Source organism: Mercenaria mercenaria, chromosome 19 (assembly GCF_021730395.1).
Source record: "Mercenaria mercenaria strain notata chromosome 19, MADL_Memer_1, whole genome shotgun sequence".
Taxonomy (NCBI): Eukaryota; Metazoa; Mollusca; class Bivalvia; order Venerida; family Veneridae; genus Mercenaria; species Mercenaria mercenaria.
Window position 1 is genome coordinate 31,769,929 of NC_069379.1, and position 27,514 is coordinate 31,797,442.

Below are 27,514 nucleotides of genomic sequence, written 5' to 3' on the forward strand. Positions count from 1 at the left end.
TTTCTCGTCTACATCTTTATCTGTACAGTCTCTTATAAAGCTAGACGAAGAAGCGGACCAGTATGTTATTCAAACAGATCCGTTTTACACTGTATCATATCTTATTCAAAGTTACACACAACATGTTCTCCGTCCACATATTGACACCAAAACTGACCATGATAGACATTTTCTTAAAATTTATTTCATGAACAAGGGTATTGACTTCATCGATGTACCTAGTATATTTCGTGATTAACGTGTCATTGATTCTGTGCCTAAATATTTCAGAAACTCCGAAGTTCCTATTATCTGTTATAAATATAAAACACCTGTGAGAAATGTTATTTTCAATTACAATAAAATTGTTTCCGATTTAGATGTTCAAACAAATACTCCTTCTTACTGCGAATGTAAAAACTCAAAATTTTGCTATTCAGATGCAGGCCATGTCATCACTGGTAATTTTGATATTTGTGACAGGAAAGGCCGTACCGGCGACAGTAACCATCAGAACAAATCAACACCCTTTACAATATTTACAAATTTATTTACATAAGATGATTATTAACAATGAATAGATATGAAAAGAAAAAAAAACTGATTATAAGAAAGAAAAAAAAAAGTTCAGTATCTCTAGATACAAAAGTTCTTATAGTCTATTCTAATCTGACGTGACACAGGTCTTTAATGTAATTGTGAACTTTAAGTAGCACAAACAAAACATAGCTTCTAAATTCAAAATACAGTCCCTTTAAACCGTGAATACGTTGATTCCGTGTTGGCTCCCTATGGTGGTAGGTGATTGCATCCTTGAGCTGACTTCAGAGGATAACAAAAATCATCGTCTTTGCGGTTTACGGCACAACCATGGGACGAAAGCTCTGCGCTGGGAATATCACATCCAGGCGAGTGAAGACAAGTGAACCTCGGGCATTGTACTTCCGGGTTATGACATCACCAGGTAAAATCGTCTGGCGGAAGAAGCTAAAATATATAACATATGGTAAGCACCATAGCAAATCAAGTCAGGGCATAAAACTATTCCTTTGGGTACACCATACCTCCGTAGGCTCCCATAAATAATACGTGCTACTTATACAAAACATATGTGCTACTAAGTTCAAACGTCACATGATTAAAATACGTCACTTATTACTTCCATTATTACAAAGATTACTTACTTAAAAGACTAAAGTTAAAGTATGAAAAAGATATGAAAAGTATATGATGAAACATTATAGTAATGGAAATGATAAACTGCAGCCATTATTTACAACTACAAATTAACAAAATTCAATATAAATCAAACGTTATATCATATTTGGCATCCATATAATATCTAATGCCGTACACTACAACGGACATTAATTAGATGTGCTATAGACTGGCACACAATTACAAATTACAATAATATATTACATACATGGTGCTAGACTTGCCATATAGATTTATACATAACAATACAATGCAGTAATGGCGTTCCATAATTAACAAAATGTTTGACATAAGTTTTTGAAACAGTGCTTTACAATTATCACGATACAAATTTCAGTATAAATCTAACATCTTATATAAACGAAACGTTTAGACTCCTCTTTCGAAATAATTTACAAAAGTCTGAAAAATTTAATAAATTATCCTAACATACCGAAACTAGCTAAAATCACATGCCGAAAAGTAAATGTTACAAAATTCTGTAGAATGAACAAAAATTTACCAAATAAAAATCGTAATGCAAAAATCATACAAAAATCTAACAAATAAATTTCTTACCTCGATCGAGCATAAATTTCTAGCAAGAAAATAATTCAGACATAGATTCGTCTATAAAGTCGGAAGGTGGTGTGCACAAGGCATATCTTAGTCCAGTCTATTTAAAGGGTAATGTCCCGCCAAATACTAAATTTATGGGTTTTCACGGCTAAGCCGGGGACTCTTACTATTTCTTTTTTCAGGGGATTCACGTAAGGGGGGGAATTTTAACTATTTTGGCGCAAATTTAAATTGAAAATTTTTGGGGCCCCATTATAGGGGGTTTGGGGGGAATAAAAACATAAATTACTGAAGTTTATAAATATAAATTTTCCCTTTTTTAAAAAAACGGGAATTTAAAAAATTTCCCTGGAAATTTAAGTTATAAAATTTACAAAAAAAACATGAAAGGATTTAAAGCTGAAACGGGACTTTTACCTAAATTTAAACTAAAAAATTTAAAAAAAAGATGTTTCAAACCTGAAATTTAAAATACATTTTAAAAAAAGGCCCGAATTCAATTTTGAAAAATATGGTTAAGGAAAAGGGCGTTTTGGGTTTAAAATTTTTTTTTTTTAAAGGCCCTAAATATAAAATTTTTCTTCAAACAATTTTTTTAAAGGGCTTGTCGGGCCCAGTTGCAGAATCCTCGAAACTTTCTGTTTTTAAAGGGTGTCGTGTGAGAACGTGACCCCCAATGCATTAACTCTTAAAAACGAAATATTTTTAACATTGTTATTCTCGAAAAAAATTTAAAAATCAAACAAATGAAAAACCCTTTTTCCCAAACCAAAACCCAATTTTAAACTTTAAAAAACCTTTTTGAAAAAAAAAAATCCAAGAAAACATTCTAATTGTTTGTTCCAGCGGGACAAGGGGCCAGCAATATTAAAACCCTTTAAACCCCTACATTATATTAAGGTTTTAAAAAACAAACCCTAAATAGCACTAACACTTATAATTGAGCCCTTTGTTAAAAATTAAGTTGTTTACTGATCACATCACTGAATTTTTAAAATTTTAAAAAAGTTCGTATAGAGTAAAACAAATCAAACAAACCGACCATGTATTGGATTCCAAAAAATTGCAAAAACGCCAAAAAAGCCCCGCTTAAACGCTAATTAAAGCCTTGTACAACTACAAATTTTTCCAAAAACTTTAAATCATGCCCAAAACTGCTGTGAAACCCCCCAGGGTGGAAAAGAACTGCGATAAAGTTACGAAAAACTCTGGGAAAAAACTTTTTTTGGGGTCGTTTAAAAAAATTCTAGTGAAATCCTTGATAATTTAAAAATTAAAAATTTAAAAGGGTTTCTACAGTCAGTACTTTACTTTGTTTTTACTTTGTTTACCATTTTAAACCATTTAAATTTAAATAAAGCCCAAATTAACTCCCCTAATTCAAAAGCCCTTTTCCCAGAGTGAATTTTACATTTTTTGCTTGAAATTTTTAAAAAAAAGTTTTTTTTACTAAAAATATTTTTAAAACTTTATACAATGTGGACCTGTGACATTTGTAAACCCCTTTTCCTTTTTTTTGAACAACTTTTACTCAGGTTTGGGAATGCGGGGTTTTTAAAGACAATTGTTGGTTTTCCCAGGGGAAAACAAATTTTTGCAGCCCTTGGGGCAGATTTTTTTTATATTGTTTTAAAAGGAACTTTAGGTTGGGGCCTTCTCCAGAACCAAGGCAGAAATTATAACGGCATTAATAATCCCATCCCGCTATCTAGATGATATTCTTAATTGGATAATCCTTTTTTTTTGGTCAATTGGTGGGTACTATTACCCTAGGGAGCTTCAGTTTTTTTAAAATAAAAATTTGGGATATTGATTTTTTTTTGTTTTTTTTGGGGGTTTTAAAACCGCCTTTTTTTAACAGTATTTCAGTCATGAAACCCGGCGGGCGGGTTAAACCAAAACCAGTTTTCCTGGATTCTGTACAGTAAAAAATGGCCCCTCCCCCAAGGGAACTGCCAATTTCCCCACATGAATCAAGGGGGAGGACTAATGAAACGACAAAATTGTCTTTTAAATCAAATAGTCACGGAGAACATAGGGCCCCGCCCGAGGACCCGGATCGCGCCCCCGAGATCCGTAGACCAACCCCTTTTTTTTTCGGATTTTGGATGCCCCATTTTTATTTTTAAACTTTGTCCTATTTATGAAAATTTTTAACTCCAAATTTATGACAAGAGGGATGTTTTTTAATTTTAGTTTTTGAAAATTTCCCCCCCTTTGGAGGGGGAGGGAACCTCGGGCCCTACATTTAGGGGTTTAAATATTTTAAATTAATTCGGTTTCCCAAAAGCGTTTTAGCCCATGTAAAGATTTAAAATAAACGAAAACAATTTTATTACGGGAAATTTCTTCAGCAAGGTACCTTTATTAAAAAGGCGTAAATTTTTTGCAAAAATTTTTATTATCTTTAATTTTATTTTTTTAAAAAATTTTCAATAGAAATTTTAAAGACACTTTGCGAGAAGGAATTTCAAAACCCGTTTTTATGGGGATTTTGGTTTACAAACTTCGTAAGATTTTGGGGTCACGGAAATTTTTCCCAAAAGTATTTGGAAAGATTATCAAAGTTTTTTTAAAAGGGGTTTAAAGCCCAACTGTTTAAAGAATACCGCATGTTTGTTTTAAACCCTTTTTAAAAGTTGGACATAGTTTCCCCTTTTGATTGTGTCTGACGGAAGAGGGGGAGGACTCTATGAAAAGCAGTTTTTAAATTTCCAAACCAGGAGGAACTGTTTTGATTTTTTGCCCTTTCTGGCCTTTTTGGGGGTGGGGCCCCCTTAAAGGGGTGTTTCTCTTGTTGCTTTTTTCTTTGATACATACTTTGGGGGTTTCTAAGGTTTGTTTTTTTATATTTATACACGGGCATTTTTGGGGTTTAATCCCATCCCTTTTTGTTTCCATTACTTTGTGTAAAGATTAAACCTGGGGGGGTTTTCTTTTATTTACACGCCCCATGTCTTTTGGAACATGGGGGGGTTTAAAGAGTGGGGTTTTAGGGCCCCAAAAACCCGGGTTTTTAAGCCCCCGTGGTTTTTTTTGCCTCGACCGTTCCAAGGCGGTCCCCCCAACGGTTTTCCTTTGTTTGTTCGTTTCGTCTTATGTGTTGGCTTGTGTGCGTGTGGGGTTTTCTTTTTGGCCCCTTATGGGGTTGGCTTTGGGTGTTGTGTGTGTGTTTTGTGTGATTTGGGAAACCCCTCCCAAATTTGGGGAAATTTTCGAATGAAAAACCCCAATATTTGGGGTTTACGCCTCAAACCCGGGGGAATTTCCCCCGGGTTTCTTTGTTAACAATACCGCGTTATTCCTGACCTTCAAATTAGTCATATCTCAAAATTTTTGAGCTGGCCGGGAGCGATAAAAATTTTTTTCCCCGGTCCCCCCCCGGGTTCTGGTCAAAACACAATCTCAAACACAATAAAAATTTTTTAAAACGGTGTGATTTTTCGCCTTTTACGGGCATTTCCCCCCTTTTAAACCTGTATAAAACTCGTAGTACATACCCAAAAATTTTAAATTTTTTTCACAAATTTAACATAAAGCTTTGGGGTCTTTATAAGCTTTTTAGTGAAAAGATGTTTGCCCAAATTTCATCAAAAAACCAATCAAATATTTTTTTTTACTTTCCCCAAAAGGGGACAGTTTTTAATATATTTATGTTACCGCATTTTTTTCCCGGGCTTATTGTGTTATGCGTTTTTTTTTCAAAGGGAATTGACTTGATTTGACAATACTTATGTTAAACGGAGAATTTATAGTATTATAAATATTTAAAAAAATAAAGGTAGTTTTAATCCCCAAAAAGATCCCCCTATATTCGCTCATAATGCAATTTCCTATAAAAATTTCCCAACAGTAATTATAAAAGAAAAGCAAGAGAATTTTAAATTTAACAGTTTCGTTTTTTGAAAAAAAAGAAAAAACAAAAATTTTGTACATTAACTTATTTGATTTTTTTATTTAAACATCAAAGAAAGAAATAAAGGTTTGGGACCCCAGTACGTTTAAAATACTGTTTAAAAACACGTGAAAAAAATAAAACCTATATCATACAGAAAGCTAAAACCTCCCAATTTATCTTAACACGGGTTTTCATCCCTTTTTTCCCGCGCTGATTTTTTCAGAATCGCGTTTGTGTTGAAATCTGGGGATGTAAAATTGCCCAAATTTTAAAAAAAAAAAATACAATACCTCTCAAAACCCTTTGTTGCATTTAAAAACAGCATTTGTTTTGTCATTCCCTTTTTTTGGGGGGAATGTTTAACAGGATAAGCAGTTGTCAACTTGTTCCGCTTTTATCTACGTATGTTGAAGAGTGGGTAAGGACAAAAAAGCCGAAATATTTAATACATTTTTATTTGTAAAATTTTTAGAGACCACTTAAATCATAACTTTAATACATTATCTGTTTGTTTTTATCTATTTACACATAAAAAGAAAATACACAAGGACTGACCCCAAAATACATTTTTTTAAAACTTTTTAAACTTTTGGGAAAAATTCAAAAAGCCTGTTCATAGCTAACTCGGCTTTTACCTTAACAGGGGAATTTAAAATGCTATTTTTGGGAAATGGGGGGTTTGGGGGCGTTTCCCCAAAAGCCCTAAAAATTTCCCTGACAAAAAAATTTTTAAAACAAGGCAAGGCTATAAAGTGGGTAGGGGCCCAAATTTTTTTGGCCCCTTAAAAAAAATGGACCCGGCTTTTTATATTCTGTTCGAGCCTACATAAGTTTAACGTAAAAAACCCGGGGAACATGTTTTGACAGTCAATTAAATAGTACAAAAAACATGCCCCGAAATAATTGTACAAAACATTTAAATAAAATGATAATGCTGCCCCCCTGCAGGGGGTTTAGATCATTTGGCAAAAAATATAGAAACCTTTGAACATAAATTTTAAACCCACAGGGGAAAAAGGCAAAAAAATTTCCATGCAAAAAAAAAATAAAAAAAAAAAATAAAAAAAAAAAAAAAAAAAATTGATTTTCCACAAAACGAACAAAATTTTCCAAAAAAATTGCCCCCGATTCTGAAACCCTAAAGCACCTTTTTTAAAAATTTATTTTCATGAGGTTTTTTAAAATTTTAAAAAGGGGGTTTTAACTTTATAAACTGTCCTTTTACCTTATAAAAGTTATTAATTTTTACAAGAAAAAAAAATTGACGTGAAAAGGGTTTAAAAGCTCAAATTCTCAGTGCTTTAAAACTGACATCCCAAGTTTTTTTTTGGGTTTTTTTAACCCCGTTTTTCACATTTTTTTCCCAGTCATGTAACGGCGGGAATTTAACCAACCAGGGGTCCGGGGTTTCTGTCCCCAGTAAAAAACCTGTTTCCCGCAAGTAAAAACTACCAATTTCCCCACAAAATTTATCAGGGGTGGAGGACAAAGGGATTTCAGACACAAGTTTTTTTATCAAATAGTCACAGAAAAACAAAACCCCCCCCCCGAGGATCGAACTCGCAAACCCCGCGATCCGTCCCCCAAACCTTTTTACCAATGAGAAAAGGGGGCGGGTTTTTGACATCCCAAAGGGGTTAATTTTTTAACAAGGCATATCCCTAATTAACCAAAAGGGTTTTTTTTTTCTGTCACTGACTTTCCTTTCATTCTACAAAAAGAAAGAGTATGACAAAACAATTATATATGCCAGATATTTCTTTCAACTTCCTTCAACATCAGGCCCCCGTAAAAAGTTCAGTTTGTTCAAAACAACATTTAAGAAATTTGTTTGTTGGCCCGGGCTGGGAACGACCTCACTCACCTCCCTTTTTCATTTTTGGTTCATTCGTGATATACCCACACCTTGCGTTTATTGGGGTAGCATTTACGGGGTTTTTTTGGGGAAAAAAAGAACGAACTTTTTTGATATTAAACGACAGTGCTGATAAAATAGAAACAATCACAGTTTTCTCAGATGATTCCCCAAATTTATTAAAAAATACAATTTTTAACGCATGATAAATTTCCCACAATTTACTATACATGTACTAATCGCTTTTAAAATTGAAACTTGAAAACAGAAAAATTTTTAATTGGGCGATTGAAGGATTTTATTGAATAAAAGTTTTTAAATACATAACGATATTTTTTCGTTGTTACAATATGGTATTTCATACTCACTCATGTAACTGACCGCCCAAAAAATAAAATTTCCATTCGGGACGCATTAACGCTGTATTTATTAAAAATGCAAGTTATTTATCTTTATTTTTTTAAACGTGCCATGGGAAAGATTTACTGGATTAATAGCATTAAAGGGGAAACACAAATATAAAATTAACATAAAAAACTTCCCATATAAATTTTTTTGTTTTAAAACCCCATTAATATCAAAATTTAAAATTTGTCCTATTTTTTGAACTGTCAAATGCATATTGATTAAATGGGCGGGTGCATAAATATTAAACCTATGGTTGTTTTTGGGTACTTTCCAAATTTTGTATAGGGAAAAAACCAAAGCAATTAAAAAAAGTTTTTTTTTAAAATGTGTATACGAAATATACGAAAGACACGATAGCTCAGTGGTAAACGCCCAAATAGCTTAAAAACCTTGAGTTTGAAATTTTTCATTACCTTTCAGTATCTGGGGGTTTTTTGTGTTTTTTTGTTTTTTTTTTTCCACAAATTTCATCAAACATCTGTACAGGTACATTTTTATCCAGTTTTTCCCTTAAATTTTTTATTTTCACAAGTTTTTTTTTTTTCTTTTTTATCTCTTTTTTTCAATTTCTCTTTATATAAAATTTTATTTTTTTTTTTTTTTTCACGCTATAAAAATTTTAAAAATAGAATTACAACTGGGCTTAAATTCTTCATTCAGTTTCATTCGCGGTGCCCGGTATTGCTGTCAGCAAAAGGTATTAAATCATTTTAATAACTGAAAATGAAAAATATAAAAATTTTGTCGCAAAGGACACGAACCAGCGTTTTTCCCGCATTCGACCCAAATGCTGTAACCCTGAGCATAGATACATCGCTGAAAAATGTTTTTTCACTTACAATACTAAGTTTTTTAGACACTTTCCCAAAAATTTTTTTTCGGTAAAACTACGGATCCCCCAACCGAATTTGGGCCGAATTTTAACCCCCTTATCGAAGCACGGGCTTTGTAATGTAGGGGCCATTTGACGGGTTTAAAACCCCAAATGGGAAAAAAAAAGGGCCCTATGACTGATTTCTTTTTTAATTTTCCCTTGCCCAAAAACGTTTTTAACACGGAAATTCCTTTTTCTGAGAAACTTTGTTTAAAAAAGAGTACGATAACTTTGTGGGGGGGGAATTTCAACTTTTGCTCATTTTCATCCCCTTTCCTTTGAAGTTTTATTTTTTTTTAAAATTTTTTTGGGGTGAAACCCAAAGATAGTTGTGTTTGAAATTTAAAACTTTGTTTCAGTCTCAAAAGGAAAAATGCCCAAAAAAGGGAAAAAAGGATTTTCCCCGGGGTTGGGTTCAAACACACGACCATAAAAATTTGAAAAAAGTAACTTTTTAAAGGGGAAAAACTTTTATTAAAGGCCGGGGTTTTAAAAAAAAAGAAAAAAACCCAAACTTTTAAAGGGGGGAAAAATTTTGGGATAGACGGAAATGCTTTTAACTTTTTTTAAGTTTTATTTTTTTAATATTGATTGTTTTTTTCCCCGGGGCAAGAAATAAAAAATTTTTCATGAAAAAGCCCGGGACTGCGGGGCCCTTGGGGAAGTTTAAATTAAGTTTCCCCGATTTTTATTTCCTGTTTCCGCATATCGAACCAAAAAATTTTCCCTTTGCTTTTAAATAAGCGAAAATATTTTTCAAATTCTTTAACCCTTTTAAATGGGAGAAAAAAAAGCGCAAAAAAAATAAATGTCATTTTTCCTGATTTAGAGTCTGTTTTTTCCCTCATTTCTATTTTAATTCAAATTAATTACCTATTACATTATTTTCTCCTCGAGCCTTAAAGTTGATTTTCCTACTATGTGAACGTCTTTTTTGTAATGCCTATCGTTTTAAAAGTTTCTTTATGGATATTTAAAGGGTTACTAAAGTTTAAATAAAGATAAGGGATACAATGGAAAATAAAATAATACAAAGTTTTTAAAAGTAGGAACCCCCCCCAACAACTGAAAAAAATTTTTAAATATTGTGAATATTTTTTGGGGGTTGGGAAAAATCCCCAAAATTTAAATTTTTTTGTGTTTGGTGTATGTGATTTCGTTAATCCGGGAAAGGTTTTTAACCACTTCTGTGCCACATGCCGATTTTGGGGGCCCAGGGGGGTTTTTTCTACGTTGAGTGCCCCCAAAGGGGCCCATTCGGGCCGACTGTACAGAACATTTTCACCGTTCCTAGAATGAGCGAACCTTTTTTTTCTCAAAAAAAGAAACATAAATTTTTTTCCCATAGGATATGAAAAACATAAAAAGTTAAAGCATTTGGGGGACGTCATTTTTTTAGGGTTACGTTTTCAAATAGAGTTTTCAAAAAAAATAGTATTTCCCGGGAAATAATAAAAAGATTTTTGTCGGTTTTTAGTTAATAGTCCCCAACCCAAGAAATCTTTTATGTAAACTTTTTATAGAAACTTCGATTTTTTAAAAAGAAATATCAAAATTGGGATCTTTAAATTTTTTCCCTTTTTTTAAAAATGAACCCACGAAAACCCCTGTCGGACCCGTAGGGTTTTTCCCCAGTATGACCAAATAAAAATGTTCTTTAAAAAAAAAAAAAAGGACAAATTGTATCTTTTTGAAATGTTTTTTTTTTCATCGCCTTATTCCCAAAGGAAAGGCCAAATGGGGAGACTGCCTTTTGAAAAATTTTTCAAATTTTTTTATTGTTTTTAAAAAACAAAAATCCCGCCCTTTGGTTTTTTTCTTTGTTTTTATATAAAATTTGGTTTTAAATATTAAACGGAAAAAAGAAAAAGAAATAAGATCTTGAATTTAAAAAAACTCGCAAATTTTTTTGTTATGGTTACCAGTGTATGCAGTTCATTGAAAACCTAAATGGTATATTACTGGGTATTTACTTCAGGAATTTAACAATAAATTTTGGTTTTATCGTCATTTACTTTTTCCCAATTTACTACTCAGTAAGAATTTTTGAAAGTCTTTAATTTAATTTCCAAAACTAGAAATATTTTTTAAAACGTTTCCGACAATACGTTAAAAAATGCTTACGGGAAAAATTTCAGGTCAATGTATTGGGTAGGGAAACAGTTTTTTGATTTAAGCCCTTCAAATTTTGACTATAAATCCTTGAAATATTTTTTTTTAAAATGTGGGTTGTTTTTTTACCCAAAAAAAAAACCCCGAATTTTACAGAAATAAAAAAACCGTTATGCGCCCCGGATGAATATCCGTTTTCAAAACACGTGCCGGGGTATTTTCATTAATCTTTTCCTGATAGATAAATAGTTGTTTGTTTTAGTGTTTTTAGTCATCTTTTTTGGGGACCTGTTCGGTTTTTGGGGCTATAATCAGATCAGTTTTTTATTAAACAGCAAAAAAAAACGCAGTTTTTCGGCCCCTTGTGGATTTTACAAGGCAGGATTTAAAATCGGGTCGGGGACGGGGGGCCCGGGAAAATTAAAAAAAAGTCAAAAAAACCCTTTGATAAATTGCCGTTAAAATAAAACCCCTTTTAAAACACTCAAAATTTTTATATGTTTTTTGAGGGGTTTTAAATTAATTTGGGGGGTTTTTCTGGGTTTTTAATTTTTAAATTTTTTTTTCTCAGTGAAAATTTTTAAAAAGGGGAAATTGGGGTTGAAAATTCCCAAATTTTTTAAAAAAAGGGGCTTCCTGGTTTAAAAAAAACATAGCTTCTACTTTTAGTTTATCGTATTTCCCAAAAAACATCCCGTTTAGAAAGATTAAAAGGATTTTTTAAAACAAATAAATGTCCCCCCTTTTTTTATCTAAACGACTTTGGGGGAAAAAAAAGTATTTTCCCGGAGCCTGATTACCAAATAAAAATATACATTTCGGGTTTTTTCAAAATGACAATATAGTGGGGTATACACCAGTGGCTTTTTTTTAAAATAAAATTTTACATGCTACATTGAATTGCCATTTGGGGGGATTTAATTTCCGCAGGTATGCGGAACTGTGATATGAAAAATCTTCGCTCAACATTGCATTTAAACAACTCCCCAATATTTCAATTCCCCTGCATTTTTTGTTTTGCCCCCAAAAAACCCCGTCTTACTTATTTAAAAAAAGGCGACAAGCTTCTTTTTCAACTTTTGGGAAGAGAACATGTAAAAAAATGAAAAAAAAGAATCCCCTAGCTTTTTAAAGAAACTGGGAAAAAAAAAAAATGTTCATTTTTACAGTTTATCTCTTGTTCCTTGTTTAAACTATTAGCTTTAAGGGAAAAAAAAAATATTAAAATCAGGAAGTTGTAGCTTACAATTTTGGGTTTAGGTGAAGAAAAAAAATCAGTGAATGGAAAAAAATGTGTCCTTATTACAAAAACCCTCTCTATCATTACTTGTCAACAGGAAAAAAAAAAAAAATTGAAATCATTTTCTACATGGTGATTTTTTGTACCAAGTCAATCTCACCGTCGTCCACCCTGATGAAAATTCCTTCAGTCCTTCAGAGAATATAAGAATACTTTTACAGTTTGCTGTATACATGGATGTTAAAAACGTTAACTTAAAACCCTATGATATAAAATGCAGTTGAAAGTTTTTTCATTGAAACCCTAGGGTCAATGCAATTTCTAAAGCGAGGGCGGAAAAACTTTTTGTTGTTCAGAGGGTTTTTTCCTCTTTAGAAGTTTAATTTTAAAAGCCTCGAGAGCCTGTGGGAAGCGTTCCCCTTGGGGGGCCCCCGAAGATATTGATCCACGGCCCCCGTCCCAAAAAAAGAAGTGAATACTGGGGACCAGGAGCTCCCTTGCTTTGCCTTAAATTAAAAGGGGGAAAAGGGGGTTTTTTTCTCTCATACCCTCATGGCGATGGAATTTTATCAGGGAATTTAGGTTTTTCGATAGTGATTAGTAAAGTTGGGGAGAAAATTTTCCAAAACCCACCAAAATAAAATTAGTATGAACTAGGTTAATTTAAACCCTGAATTAAAAGGAAAAAAAATATTTTTTTTATAGGAGGTATTTGTCCCAGGGTGTCTTTTCAGAGATTATACTTTAATTAAAAAGTTTTTAAGAAAAAAGCGTTAAATCCCTTAAAGAAAAAAATGTTTTTTTTTCATTTTTTCACAGGTTTCTGGGGGGTTTGATACAATTGCCAAGTAAATATCTTTAAAGATTTTTTTGGCAAAAATATGAGAAAATAAATGTTTGTTGTATGTTGAGTGTCACATTTATTTTTTTACCTTATATGTTATGCCTTTTAAAAAAAAAAGAAAAACGAAAAGCATATTTGGGGTGTAGAAATTTTTTTGTATGAGCGCCCCCTTTAAAAAGATATATTGACTGGGGGAAAGCACTAGTTTTAAAAAACTTGAAAAAATACTTAAGGGGGGGGGGTTTCTTAATCCATATGAAAAACTTTTACATAATACATACATTCAAAGGGCTATTATTTTGCTGAAAAAAGACATATTTTGGGGTAAAAGTTTTTTGGGGAAAATAGTAGTGCCTTCTTTGGGGGGGCAATTGTCTCTGTAAATCATTACGCACCACAACCCGATTTTCCTTTTTTATTCGTAAAAAAAGGCAGTTTTTTAAAAGTTTACATAACAGATCCCAAGCATTGACCCGTTAGCTTTAACGTTACCTTTTTAATTTTTTGCAAATTTGGGGACGGGGGAAAAAAAATTTTAGTTTTAAAAATCGTATATTTTCTAGCAGACAGTCCCTTTCCAAAGGGTTTTGTTTTTTATTTTTATGGGATAGTTTTTTTTCGCACAAGTTTTTTTTTTTTTTATTTTTTTTCTTTTATAGCACATTTTACTTTACGTTGGGTTTTTAATAGTAACTTTGAATAATTTTAAAAACAGAGGAAAATTATATGTTTTTTTCCATAAAAATTTTTGGGAGATTTACGTTTTAAAATCCAGTAAACTAGAAAAGATTTTTTCTACATCATTTTACGGCCCAAGCAAAAGCAATTATCTGCTTATGATTTAGATTTTTGAAAGTTTCATTTTTAAAAAATAAAAAAAAAAATTTATTTTACACACATGCAAAACAAACTCTATTAAAAACCATGATTTAAATTTAACCGGAACGCAATGACCCAACGTCAATTCTCGAACGGGTTTTTGAAAAGTCATCGACGTAACTTTGGGACTTTTTTAATTTTTTTGTTGGGGGGGCGAAAAGGGGTTTTTGGAACCCCACTTTTATGTTTGACGTTTTAAATTTTGTCTTTTGAACGAATAGAATTTAAGGAAAAAAAAATTTTCTGCTTTTGCCAGATTTAAGGGCGGATCCAGGGATTTGGGGGGATTTTTTTTTTGGTTTTCACAGCGCCCCAAAAAAGTTTTTTTTACGTTTTAAAAAACTTTTGTAAAACCCCCCCCCATAAAATCCCAGAAATGGGGCTTACAAAATTCCCTTTTGAGATACTTAACGGGGGGGAAAGGGGGGGTTAAAAAAGCGAATCATTTAAAACATGGACTTTTCGTTAAAAAGGAAAGTTTTTGGGGTTTATTTTATCAAAAACCGTCCCCTTTTTCAATACCAAAAAAGCAACCCCAAAAACGCCAAAAATGCACCAGATGGATCCCCTTGTTTTCAAAAAGTTTTCCCGGGTTGGGGGGGGGGGGTGGGTTTTAAAAGGGGGATGGTGACATGCCCACGGACCTCCTTTTTGTTCTACTACAAATATTTTTCACCCCTTTTCACCCAAAACCTTATCCCCCGAGATTTGTGAATGCCTAATTTTTTTAAAAAACATAAAAGGGAAGGAACTAAAAACAACAATATTTCTTTTTCCTTTTCAAAACCGACGGGGGTTTCCGGGGGTTTTTTATCGGTGTTGGAAAATCCCCCTTACACCCAGGGGGGGGTAAGTTTATCTCGTGCGTAAATGGGGTATAAGGGAATACTTACATGTAAAAAATTTTTGGTTTTAGTAATATATATTTTATTTAAACAACGGGGAAAGAAAATTCCCAAAACCTTTACAGTTCCTATTGGGTTTCCCGATAGTATTTTTTCGATTCCAAATCACTTTATCTTCAAAATTCATAACGTTACGGGTGCAACTGGGTTTTAAAACAAAAAACCGGAAATAAACATTGTTGGGTTTTTTTTGAAACTCATGCGTTTTCCGTTTTAAAAAACGTTGGTTTTCCCCCGCTTTTTTTAAATACACCCATAAGAAATAGATCTAGTTTTTGGGTTGGGGGGAAAAAAAGTTCCCAAATTTATTTTTTTTCCCTTTTTATTAAAATTTTTTCTTTTAAAATGGGAAGCAAAAAAAGATTCCCAAACCCCGGTTTTAAAGGGGGGATGGAAATTTCCGCTCCGGGGGTCTTTTTAAAGGCGGTAAAATCAAACCCGAGAGGGCCCCGTTACCGCCTAAAAAGTTACCCTCGGGGCCCGGGAAATTTCCATTAGCAAACCCCCACAACCAGTGAAGGGAAACTTATAATATCGAAGTTCAAAAGTTTCCCGGGAGGCAAGGAAAGGGTTAAAACACAAACTGATAAAAACCCAAACGTTTTGGGGGATTATGTTCGGGATCTTTTGTTGGGTTTTTTCTTAATTTTTCCAGTCTTGTCATAAAAAAATATTTTAATGTTAACATTTGACCTGGACAATTTTTTGATTTAATGTCGAACCCCCGAGCTACATGTTCTACATAAAAGAAAATAGAAATTTCCTCTATTGTCTGAACCCCCTCTGGTTTTTGGGTGGGTTTGAGTCGCTGATTAAAAAACACCGTAAATACTCACTGATTAAGGGGGAAAAGGGGTTTAATCCCCTTTCTACCGACCGTCTCTTTTTGTAAAGAAAGAGGCAGTTTGAGTACTAGTATTTGATCTTTCAGGAACGATTGTTGGGTAAAATAACCACCCCCCCCCATAACTGAAACAGTGTTTAAAAAAGGCGGGTAAAACCCATAATCAAAATTAAGGCCCTCGGTTGTCTTTCCCATATATTATATGAAAAAAAGGGGCTTCCGGGATTTTACCCTTTTTAAAATAGTTCCTCGTTTCCCAAAATTACAAAACGTACCCGGTTTGTTATACACTTTTCCTCCCTTTGTCTATACATAACCTCCCCTTTTTTTGAAACAAACCAATTCCAAAATTTTTGTCTATACAAAAACACCCGGTTTTTTTTACACATTCACCCCATTTGGGTTTTTAAACACAAAATTCCCGCTCTGAATGTGAAAAATATCATTGCTTATAATTGAAGATAGCTTTAATCTAAAGCCTTGGATAATTTAAGATCATAAGAAAAAGAGTTGTTAGAAATATGTTAACTGGTAGCTCCCGTAATAAAGAAGTTCCCATTTGGTGGTTTATAGCTTCATCCCCGATTGGTTGCGTTTACATGTATGCTTTGTGTGTGTGTGTGTGTGGTGCACGCGTTGCGGCTGGGGGTTTCGTTTGAGGAGGCTACGTTTTTGGTGCGTGGCATTCCCTGTTTGATATTTTTCTTTGTTTTTTTTCCACGAAAGACACACAATAATGTTTGAAGGACATATTTCAAAAAGATTAGATCAACACATTCTGTAGATAAATCTTATGAATTCTGTATTTGATTGAAAGCATTCCATTGGAATTCAAGGATATGTGATCGCATGAAATAACGTTTTTGAAAATAAAGAGTCATATAAGTGTGACATTTATAGAAATAAACTTCAAAATTCCGACTTGCATATTAAACATAAACGTATTTATACTGGAGAGATACTATTTGAGTATGATTTAGGCGGTTCTCAGACTTTAAGCTTAGCTACACCAGACTTATGTCTGCCCTCCTCCCATTTTTGTGTACTTAAAGTTGGAATACTAACCAAGGGTGACAAAAAAACAAAAACAAAAAACAAATAGGTAGCTTTTTCTCCGTTTTTTTTGTGAAAGGGAAAAGGGAAAAAATAATGGGATTAAAACTAAACACAGGGTAGAAAAAACTTCTCCAATGTTTGTCTTCAAAATCTTAGAGGTATGATTTGAGTGGAACTATCAAAATGGGAGAAAAAAGAACTGTTTTTTCTTCCGTTTTTGTGACCACTATTTGATCCAATAACACAACATTTTGTGCCCACGAAAATCTGTTTGGTCCAACACAACGACAGTTTATGCCCAAGAAACAATATTTGGTCCAAAACCATGAAATTCTGTGCCCACGAAACAGTATGATTTCTCCATCAAATTAAATTTTGAAGGAAATTCAAAACAACACTAAAATAAGACTGACCAGTAAATCTTTTGTTTGTTTGTTTGTTTTGGGTTCAACGCCGTACTTCAGTCATGTAACGGCGAGCAATTAACCTAACCATTTTTTCTGGATTCTGTACTAGAACAAACCTGTTCTCCGCAAGTAACTGCCAACTTCCGCATATTAATCAGAGGTGGAGGACTAGTGATTTCAGACACAGAGTTATTTATCAAATAGGCACGGAGAACGTACGACCCCACGATTTTGCCACTATAAGTAAAATACTAATTGTAAACTGAATTAAGGATGGTAAATAGTGCACGAAATTTTTACTATTAATATCGTAAATATTGATGGGCAAATAGTCTACCATACAATGTCATATTATTTGTAAACTGCTTGTTTTTTATTTGTTTTGGTTTCAACGCCATTTTTTAATATTAAATCGTTACGGAGAACTGACGGTGTTTGTATACTGTATTAGTATACTAAACAGTTTATAATTAGCATAGAATTGCTGTATCATTTTTTGTTTTGTTATTATATGGTAAATGATGACTTCCTCCAAGTGGAGGTGTGTTACGGCCGTCTTCTGTATTTCAAATGAATTAGAAAGTTTGCAAAATATCTTCTGTTCGGCGGTCGTCTGTGGCTATTACAGAAAGAAAATGAAACTAGTAATTGAGACAAAGGTTCTCAATATTGATAGCCACTTAATAGAGTATGCGGATTTGGAACCCGTTGAAATGTCATCTATGTGCAGGTCTCCTATATATGCGGTGTTGAAACATTCTTTATTGAGGAGGTGGGTGCATCGTATTGTGTATACACTGTACTCCGTTGCGGACAAATGTTCGTAAGTATTTTTAGCTCGACTATACAAATTATGGAGAGCTATATTCTACTCGACCCGGCGGCGGCGTCTTTCCGCGTCCCCACCTTGGTTAAAGTTTTGATGCACTTTCTCTTTATCTTTGTAAATACTTGATGGATTTGCTTCAAACATAAAGTAGTTATTCCTCATCATCACGCACATCATATGGCATAAGGGTCATAACTCTTGCATCAATATTTCATGAATTATCCTCCCTTTTTACTTAGAATTTCAGGTTAAAGTTTTGGTGCATTTTTACTTTATATCAGTTATAACTGACTGATTTTGATTAAAACTTAAAATATTGTCCCACATTATCACCCACATCATATGACACAAGGTCCATAACTCTGGCATCAATTTGTTACGAATTATGCCCCTTTTTACTAAGAATTTATGCTAATTTTGATGCATTTTCATTATATCTCTGTTATATTAAAAGGGATTTGATTCAAACTTAAAATAATTGTTCGTCATCATCGCTTACATTATTTGATATAAGGACCGTATTTATAAGAGTTATCCTCCTTTTACTTAATTTTTTCAGTCATAATTTTAAGCACTTTAACTCTATTCCTGTTATTATCAAACAGATTTGATCCAAACTTGAAACAATTGTATCACAACATGATATGACAAAAGGACAATAACTCTTGCAAACTATCTTTTAATTATCCTCATTTTCTTCTAACATTTCAGGTCAACGTTTTGATGAACGTTGACTTGATCTCTGTTATTTCCAAACGGATTTGACTTAAAATAGCTATACCACATCATCAACCATGTTATATGATACAAAAGCCATAACACTTGCATTAATATTTTATGAATTATGTCCCCTTCTTACTTAAATTTTCAGATTAATTGTGGTGCAATTTTACTACATTTTGGCATTAATTAATGACTTTGATTTAAACTTAATATAGTTCTTTCAGAACACCATCTTCATCATATGACACAAGGTCAGTAACTCTGGTGCAAATATTTTATTTTCTCTCTTTACTCAGACTTTCAGTTCAATATTTATGCTTTTTATATCTGTGTTGTTACTAACTGGATTTAATAGAACTTAAAATATGATTGTTCCACATCGTTAATCACATCATATAACAAACGTTTGATAATGCAGGTACCAGTCTCTTCTGAGTTATGCCATCTTTTTATGAATAGAATTTCCTGTCTAATTTGCGATGCACTCTTGCTGTATCTCCAGTATTGCTAAATAGATTTGATAAAACTTAAAATTTACCTTCATAGTATGAACAAAAATATACAGATATACAGATCAAGAGAGAATATATTTTTCATACTTCAACCATAAAAAGTTTTTTCTTTAAACAGTTTAAAAAAAAAAACGTTTTTACGAAAGCACGCATAAACAATAAAATCATTGCAGACATTTACAATTGAATACAATCGATCAATACTTTACACTACCATAACTTTAGATCGTTACAAAACTATAATACAGCAAACTTTTCGACCGTGAACAGTTTAATGTCAATGAAATTTGATACAGCATTTATATTTACATGCATTTATAATTTTGACGAAACTCGTTCTCTCTAAGGTATTTACTTTGTTAAATAAGGAAGTCAATATATAATTCAATCAACTTAAATCTTATGAAATCTTAATTCAGAGGTTTAGATTAAACCGGTGATCGAGCATCGTTTGAAATGGAGGTCTCTGGTAAATTAGCTGAAGCAAGACATGATTTAAGATGTTGTGAAAATTGTCAATTTGAAAATGTTTCAACAAAAGCAAATGGATTATGTCGGGATTGTGAGGAATATATGTGCAACACCTGCTTCCGGCATCATCTGAAGGGTAAATGGAATAGAAATCATCAATTGATTGATATGAATGACCAAGATATTGATGCAAGGAAATGTGCAAAAGAAGTAGAGAAATGTAAACAGCACGATAATGAGGCAATCAAATTCTACTGTCGTAAACACGAAATTGTTGGTTGTGGTGAATGCATTGTATTGGAACATAGTACATGTAAACCCGAATACATAAAGAACTTATCGAAAAACGTTCGGGAAACCATAGATTTTATAAGCTTGAAGAGGAAAATTGAACAACTGGAGCGTGAGAATAGAGCAACCTATGAGAACGTTCAGAAGATCCGTAAGGACTGTAAAGGGATGCACGAAGAAGTGCTAACTAAGATAAGGAAGTTTAGAGCAGATATCAATATTTATTTGGATAAGGCAGAAGCAGATATAATATCTGAAATGAAACAACTTATGTCCGACAACGACAAACTCCTTGATAAGCTAGACAACGAATGTGCAAATTGTACATCTAAATGTGAAGGATTAAAGCAGAAACTTGACCCGACTGTCCATACAGGAAATGTACTGTTCATACAAACAGTACGTAGCAAAGTAAGTGTTCTGGAAATTGAACATGAGCTGTCAAAAACTGTACAATCAGTATGCGAAGTCAAAGGTTATGAATTTGCTCCTAACCAACACTTGTCCAGTATCATAAAATTAAGAGAAAAACTTGGCAAACTGAATATTTGGAATATAAATGAACCTAAGCATGATGAAATCACAAATTTGGAAATGAACGTTGATACATTAACATTCAAGGATCCAAAGAAGCCAGTGCAGCAGGAAACAGATACAGACACTGGTAAAATAACGATATCTTTTATTGTAACTTGTGTTTATTGTCAATTCTCTACTTTGCAGATCATAGAAAGCAAACAAACATGTTATGTCATATAGCAATTTATTTTTACGAAGTTGTATGCTATCAATATTAATTATATATATTCAGTGACTTCGCAATCATATTCATATCTGACAAAACATGTGATACATTGTTTTAGTTGACAAATAGCCACGTTTGTCACGATATTTTGTCATTTTGATGTGATATTGTAAAATAGCACCATGCCACTTTAGCCTCCTATCTAAGCTCTTTTTTATCATTTCCTCAGTTGTAATCATGAATCAGACCTCTAACAGCTTCTATGTAGTTTCTTGTTGTGATAAGAAAGCAAGATAGGAAATGTACAAAATGTCAAGATCTAAATCTTATAGGAATAATTTCGTTCCTTGAATGCGTTTCACTCACAGAGGTGTACGTACAAATATGTGAAGTAAACCCATATGACATAGGCAACGTTGCTTTTCATTGCAAGATAACCGCATTATAAAATCCCTTTGCTCTTCTGTTTTCGTAGAACGTAATTAAAACATGTGTTTTGAACAGGGTTGTAGTAATGCTAATGCATTAATAATGCATTTTTTTTACAAATAACGGCAGGTAATAATTAATGCAACAATCATAGCATTATAGATAATGCTAATTTAATGCCAAAGTAGAAAGTTACTTAGCATTACATAGACACTACTTTTGTATTACTGGAAATCCCAGGTTCAGGTTAACTTGGTGTGAATCAGATCAGGTCCAGAGATATACCACAAACAGCAAAGAGAAGGACATAAACACAGTCCAAATGCTCAGGTATGCACAACATTATGCCTAAATACTGATAAATTTAAATCATATATGGGCAATCTGGTTATGAATAATTTTGAACATACAATTTTACTTAAAACACTAGCATTATTTGTCTGTAACCAATTAAATAATCAAGATCATTCATAATGTATCTAATGCAAATTAATGCACTGAACTATACATTTAAAACCTGGGACAGTTCCAAAGTGCAAATTTATAATAACCATTAAAGTGTGATATAATTAGTTTTGTCAACCAAAATATCAAAAACAGAATATATTGTTCTCTTTTGGCACCTTTTCATGAATTAACAGTATGCCACTGATAGTGATGTTAAAAACCTTAAGGCAGCTAGCTTTAACATGTCATGTCAAATAGGGTGTTAGGGAGTCATTGAATAGGTACTTGACTTTCAATATAAGTGTTGTTTTTATAAAGTAATGGTAATGTTAAAAGAAAAAATCAGATATAATACAAGAACATCATAGTATTTAACTATAGATTACCTAGGGGTAAATACTGTTAAGCAGACTAAACACTCAAATCTTTGAGCAACTCATGTTCATAAAACGCAACAGTGATCAACTATTATACATTAACAATATGAAGCACTGGAGAATAGACACATACAAAATACATTGTACTGTAGAATTTAAATGCTGTGTTTATTATGGTGTTGTTGGATCATTTCAAGTATTTCATACAAATTATATATAATCCCTAGTTGGTAGATTAGTTCATTACAAATGGTAAATGTGATAAAGTCATGTGTTGCTGATTTGAAATAAACAACTAAAAATTAAATGAAAAACAAACAAATCTATGTGATTATAACATGCACTGATTCACAAAAAGTAATGCTAATGCTAATGCCAATGTACCATATGTAATGCTAATTTAATGAATTATTTGGACAAAAAATGAGTAATGCTAACGTTAAATTAATGCTGAATTTGTTTCTAAGTAATGCTAATTTAATGCATTACTTTTCCAAGTAATTATTTACAACCCTGGTTTGGAACTTAATGTATGTACCAAGGTTTGTTTAAACACGGACGCATAAAGTTTCATTTATATTTTTAGGTGTGAGTCCGCCACCTGTTTTTGTCGGTGCCCGTGTACAAGCAACAGAGGGATTTCGGAGTGTAAATATCATTTTTCTTTTTGATTGAGTGTAACAATAATTTAAGGACAATGCTACGTCAGTCCGAAGTTTAATTTACTGACTAAATATCAAAACGTCAATAAGAAACATTTAAAAAGTTCGACTTACTATATTCTACAACTTAACACTTCACCGTTTTCATAATTCATAACTTGATCATGACATCAATGTACATTAGGGGATCTAACTGACCAATCAGAGAGCTGCATTTTCGAGTACTATATATTATCCTGTCACTTGCAGTATTTTCGACCCGATATCAGTGTGCCGTATATCTTTCTTGATATACCGTCAGTTGATCATGTGACCAGTGATATACGGGCAGTTGATCATGTGGCCTTATGATCGACATTGTTGTCATAAGATATTTTGCAACGAAACCATCATCATTGTGTTGGAAATGTCCGAACTAAGAAAATGAGTGGTCAAATAATGAGTTTTTATTCAAAAACGAAGAAGTTAATGCGATTTTGCCGGTAATCACATCATTATATAAGTGACGTCATTACGAATATGACGTCATTAAAGCGGTTGTCGCACAATTTATTTTTTTAAAATAAATTGCCAAATATCGGAAAATGAAGTAATGACAAGATAAATAGAATAATAGGTTAGTGCCTAAGATGGAGAAAGTTTATCTGGCTCGGCTCCGGACATCAGGTTCGCTCACGCGCTCAAGACAAGATATCATGTGCATGGGATAAGATGTAGCGTGCATGAGATAAGATGTCCTACGTACGAGATGTTTATAACTGCCATATAATTCTTTAGAATCCATCATATAAATGCCAGAGCATTCGTATCTTCCGAAATGTATTAGCACTATAGAATTAAAATATATTCTGGTATTCATGCTTATTAAAACTCTACCGAAAAACGCACACCTTGTATAAGGAAAGGGCTTAATGATAAATACATGTTTTATAAGAAAGGGATTACACATCGTAAACACCAGACAAAAGTAATGTTATACTTACAGTTCGAAACAAATTTATTTTGCCTCGATAATGCTATTTCTGACGATCTTGCTCTCTGCACTTAAAAAAGAGAAAAGAAACAAAAATGACCTTTTATCAAGTTTTTAATCGAAACCCTGATTATCGTATAGTTGTCCTTCAACAAGATTGTTCAAATCAGGAAATGAGTTTCAAAGCTATTTGCTTTTTGAATGATAGCTATATGTACTTGCATGCAAAACTTTAACCAGAACTTTTCATGTCTAAAAGGGGGCATAATTTGGTCAAAATGCATGTCAGAAATATGGCTCTTGATGCTATCTCCTAGCTTTATAACCGTGAAAATAAATAAAGTTTCAATCTAATATCTGTATTTGGTTTTGAGACAGTAACTTGCATGCAAAACTTTAACCAGGATTTTCAGAAGTCCAGAAGGAGGCATTTTTTGCCAAAAATATTTGTCAGAGTTGACATAGAAAAGAAACAAATATGTTACTGAGCTATATGCCTTTAAGTAACAGCTATATGTACTTGAATGTAAAACTTTTGCAAAGATTTTCTAAGTCCAAAAAGGGATATAAATTGGTCAAAATGCATGTCTGAGTTCTGATTCAAGTCCAAAGGGAGGCATAGTTTGGCCAAAGTACATAATAGAGTTAAGGGGCTTAACCCAGTGAGGTCAGTAAATGACCCCAAAAATAAAAAAGAAAAAAAAAGTTTCAAAGCTTTATGCCTTTAAACGATAGCTATATGTACCTGCACACAAAACTTTAACTAGAATTTATGCCTTTAAGTAACAGCTGTATTTACTTGAATGCAAAACGTTTGCGAAGATTTTCTAAGTCCGAGAAGGGACATAAATTGGCCAAAATGCATGTCTGAGTTCTGATTCTTGATGCTATTACCTAGTTTTATGACCACAGTTTTGGAGATAATAACTTGCATGTAAAACTTGGCCAAAATACATGACAGAGTTATGGGGCTTAACCCAGTGAGGTCGGTAATTGATTCCAAAAAATAAAAAATAAAAAAATGTTTCAAAACTTTATGCCTTTAAACGATAGCTATATGTACTTGCACACAAAATTTAACCAGAATTTTCTAAGTCGAAAATGGGGACTAATTTGGCCAAAATGCATGTCAGAGTTATTGCTCTTGATGCTGTCACCTAGTTTATGACTCCAAGACAAATGTAAGGTTGGTTATTTGCCTAGAAAAAGAAAACAAGTTTTAAAACTATATGCCTTTAAATGATAGTTATATGTACTTGCATGCAAAACTTTATCCAAGTTGTGATACGTAAAGGTATGTAAAATAGAATAGCTAGACTATTCTTCGAATAGTCGAGGTAATAATAGCTCAGAAATCAGGACTTGTTTGATTATTTGTGAAGAAATAAAGCAGACTATCTCCTGGTCGGTGAGAGACAGTATTTCCTAAATGTTATATGTTTAGCAGGCAACATGATTACAAATGGTAAATTGAAATCTAGAAGTAACTATGTAAGTCAGACATGGAAATACAATGAAAGAATGCATTCTTATCCGCATGCTTACTTGCCTAAGTGTGTATTTGACTTTGAAAGATAGTTCATATAGCGTTATTCTTTAAATTAAAGAAATAAATAGGGTTCCAACCCTTTTCTCCCAAATTAAATTTGCAGATTTAAAACGAAATATTTGCACAGTTAAAGTACTTTAAAATGAACTATAAAATGGCATCAGTGGTATTTCTATATATCTTTTATATATGCAATGTTAAGAAATCATTGAAAACAATGCTCAACATTTTTTTTTTTTTTTGGTGTATACCTTGCATTAATGTGTGATAAATGTTTCTATGGTATTCGAAAATATAATATATGCTTTTCTTCTTACCATAGATTAAAACTATATATTTATTTGTATGAAAATAAAGGTTAACATACTGACTGATTAAATTACAATCTAAGAAAGCTTAAATGATATAGTGAGGTAATCCATTATAAAATTGTGTTGAAGGTATATGATAAATATAATGAAGGGAGGTACTAAAATATTGTGAAGTTAATAGTCTTCATTCTTTTATTAGTTAATCAATTGTTTTACATGTTGGTTTATTACATACAAGTATGACTTACACGTGTACCCGTATTGAAGGTAAATATATAAGATGTTTGATGCCCTTGTTCTGTTAAGTAGTAGTTTTATGAATTTGTTTACATTCCCTGTCTGAATGAAATTAAGAAACAGACTTTAATGAGGGTATCCCAGAAAAATACCCATGGCATGCTCATTTTTGTATCAGCACATTTGATGAGATAGTTTTCCATGAGTTGTCTATTCTATTTTCAAACATGTTATGAGGACTAAATTTTCTGAGTAAATATCTCTTTTAGAAAATAGCACACAACATTTTAAGGAACTAAGCAGTGTATATTTGGAGTAAATATCTCTTTTAGAAAATAGCACACAACATTTTAAGGAACTAAGCAGTGTATATTTGGAGTAAATATCTCTTTTAGAAAATAGTACACAACATTTTAAGGAACTAAGCAGTGTATATTTGGAGTAAATATCTCTTTTAGAAAATAGCACACGACATTTTAAGGAACTAAGCAGTGTATATTTGGAGTCTAAATGTTAAAAATAATCCAGTTTCAATTTTTTATTTACAGTGTCTACAAAATGTGTTGAAATTGTCAGTGGACATTGCTATTGAAACCCCACTGAAGTCAATTAAACTGTTTCTATGGAAGCGCATTTGTCTGAAAAAATTTAAATACCCCCTTGTAAAATGTACGAAAAACTGTTGTGTTCCTTAGTTGCAACCATGGCGACCAAAGGAACAAGTGTGTTGGGAATTTGCTTTCAATGTTCATTTAGTTATAACAATTTGTCATATCTTTACTAGATGTGAGATGTGTATCGAAACAACCTATTTAATTCCAGATGCAGTTCATAAATATTTGACTGATGTTTCATATTGTTAAAGGATATACATCGTATTAATAAAGCGACCTTTTTATTATGTTTCTTTTATAAGACTGATGAGTAATTACTGCAAATGCGAAATCAATACACATAATAGAATAACATCAATACCTTGTCATGAATGGATATTATAATCAACCCGTGTTTTTAACGTAACCTTCTTTTCAATTTAGTTCATTTATGGCGCCATGACAGGTACTGTAACAGCAGTACATCCAGATGGAACTGTCGACGTGAAGTGGGATACAGGGATAATACGATCTGGTTACAGAGTAGGAACGGGAATCAAGCTCATCTAAAGAAGTTAAACTCTGTCCAATTAATGTATATAATTTGGATGGAAATATTTTAGACAAAATTTTATCTTGGAAATATATATTGAAATACATACATAAGGCATTTGGACATGATGTGTTATCTTAAATTCATGCCTTAGTCTAGAGTAGGTTTATAAAACTGACGATGTTCTCTTAAAACGCTACTTACACACACACACACACACGCACGCACACACACACACACACACACATATATATATATATATATATATATTGAACACAATAATGGTAACTGTATTTATATATAAGCATATGTGTTGAATGTATTTTTCTTTTCTTTTTTCACATGTAAGTAATTGCTACAGTTATTTTCCTTAGGCTACCAATTTGGCTTCAAAGGGTAGAAATTTTCAAAAAAAATTTCGTCCTCCTTTAAGTTTTCCTCCTTTAAGTTTTGAACAAGCAGATGTTTATATACAGTTCGTTTAAATTGTCAACTGTGTTGTTGCACTTATAAATAAAATAGACTGGCCCGGTTTATAGGTTGGTCAGGGCTACGATATGTATTGTATTTTGCCATCGAAGTATTTTTTATAAAATGCTTATTTCCCTTCCGTTTAGATTCGTCTATGTTTACAAACACGTTTATTTATTTTATGGACTGTACATACATTCTCTTTCATACAATGTATTATATATACAAAGGGTTTACTACAGTTAGTCCATCCTTAATTGAGAA

The 27,514-nt window shown here is 32.6% G+C and overlaps 1 protein-coding gene across 1 annotated transcript; it reads left to right on the forward strand.

Moving 5' to 3' along the window:
* Window positions 1-19,460: 19,460 nt before the first annotated feature.
* On the forward strand, window positions 19,461-27,015 carry LOC123542719 (transcription intermediary factor 1-alpha-like). Its single transcript, XM_045328682.2, has 3 exons — window positions 19,461-20,567; window positions 22,488-22,549; window positions 26,671-27,015. The coding sequence occupies exons 1-3, from the start codon at window positions 19,598-19,600 to the stop codon at window positions 26,794-26,796; spliced, it is 1,158 nt and encodes a 385-aa protein (XP_045184617.2). The 5' UTR covers window positions 19,461-19,597; the 3' UTR covers window positions 26,797-27,015.
* The last annotated feature ends 499 nt before the right edge of the window (window positions 27,016-27,514 follow it).

What these genes read in the sequence shown, in the direction of transcription:
- LOC123542719 (XM_045328682.2), top strand. Translation starts at nt 19,598, where the DNA reads ATGGAGGTCTCTGGTAAATTAGCTGAAGCAAGACATGATTTAAGATGT. An exon ending in GGAAACAGATACAGACACTG is followed by an intron (nt 20,568 to 22,487) that starts GTAAAATAACGA and finishes TTATATTTTTAG; the next exon opens with GTGTGAGTCCGCCACCTGTT. An exon ending in CAACAGAGGGATTTCGGAGT is followed by an intron (nt 22,550 to 26,670) that starts GTAAATATCATT and finishes TTTTCAATTTAG; the next exon opens with TTCATTTATGGCGCCATGAC.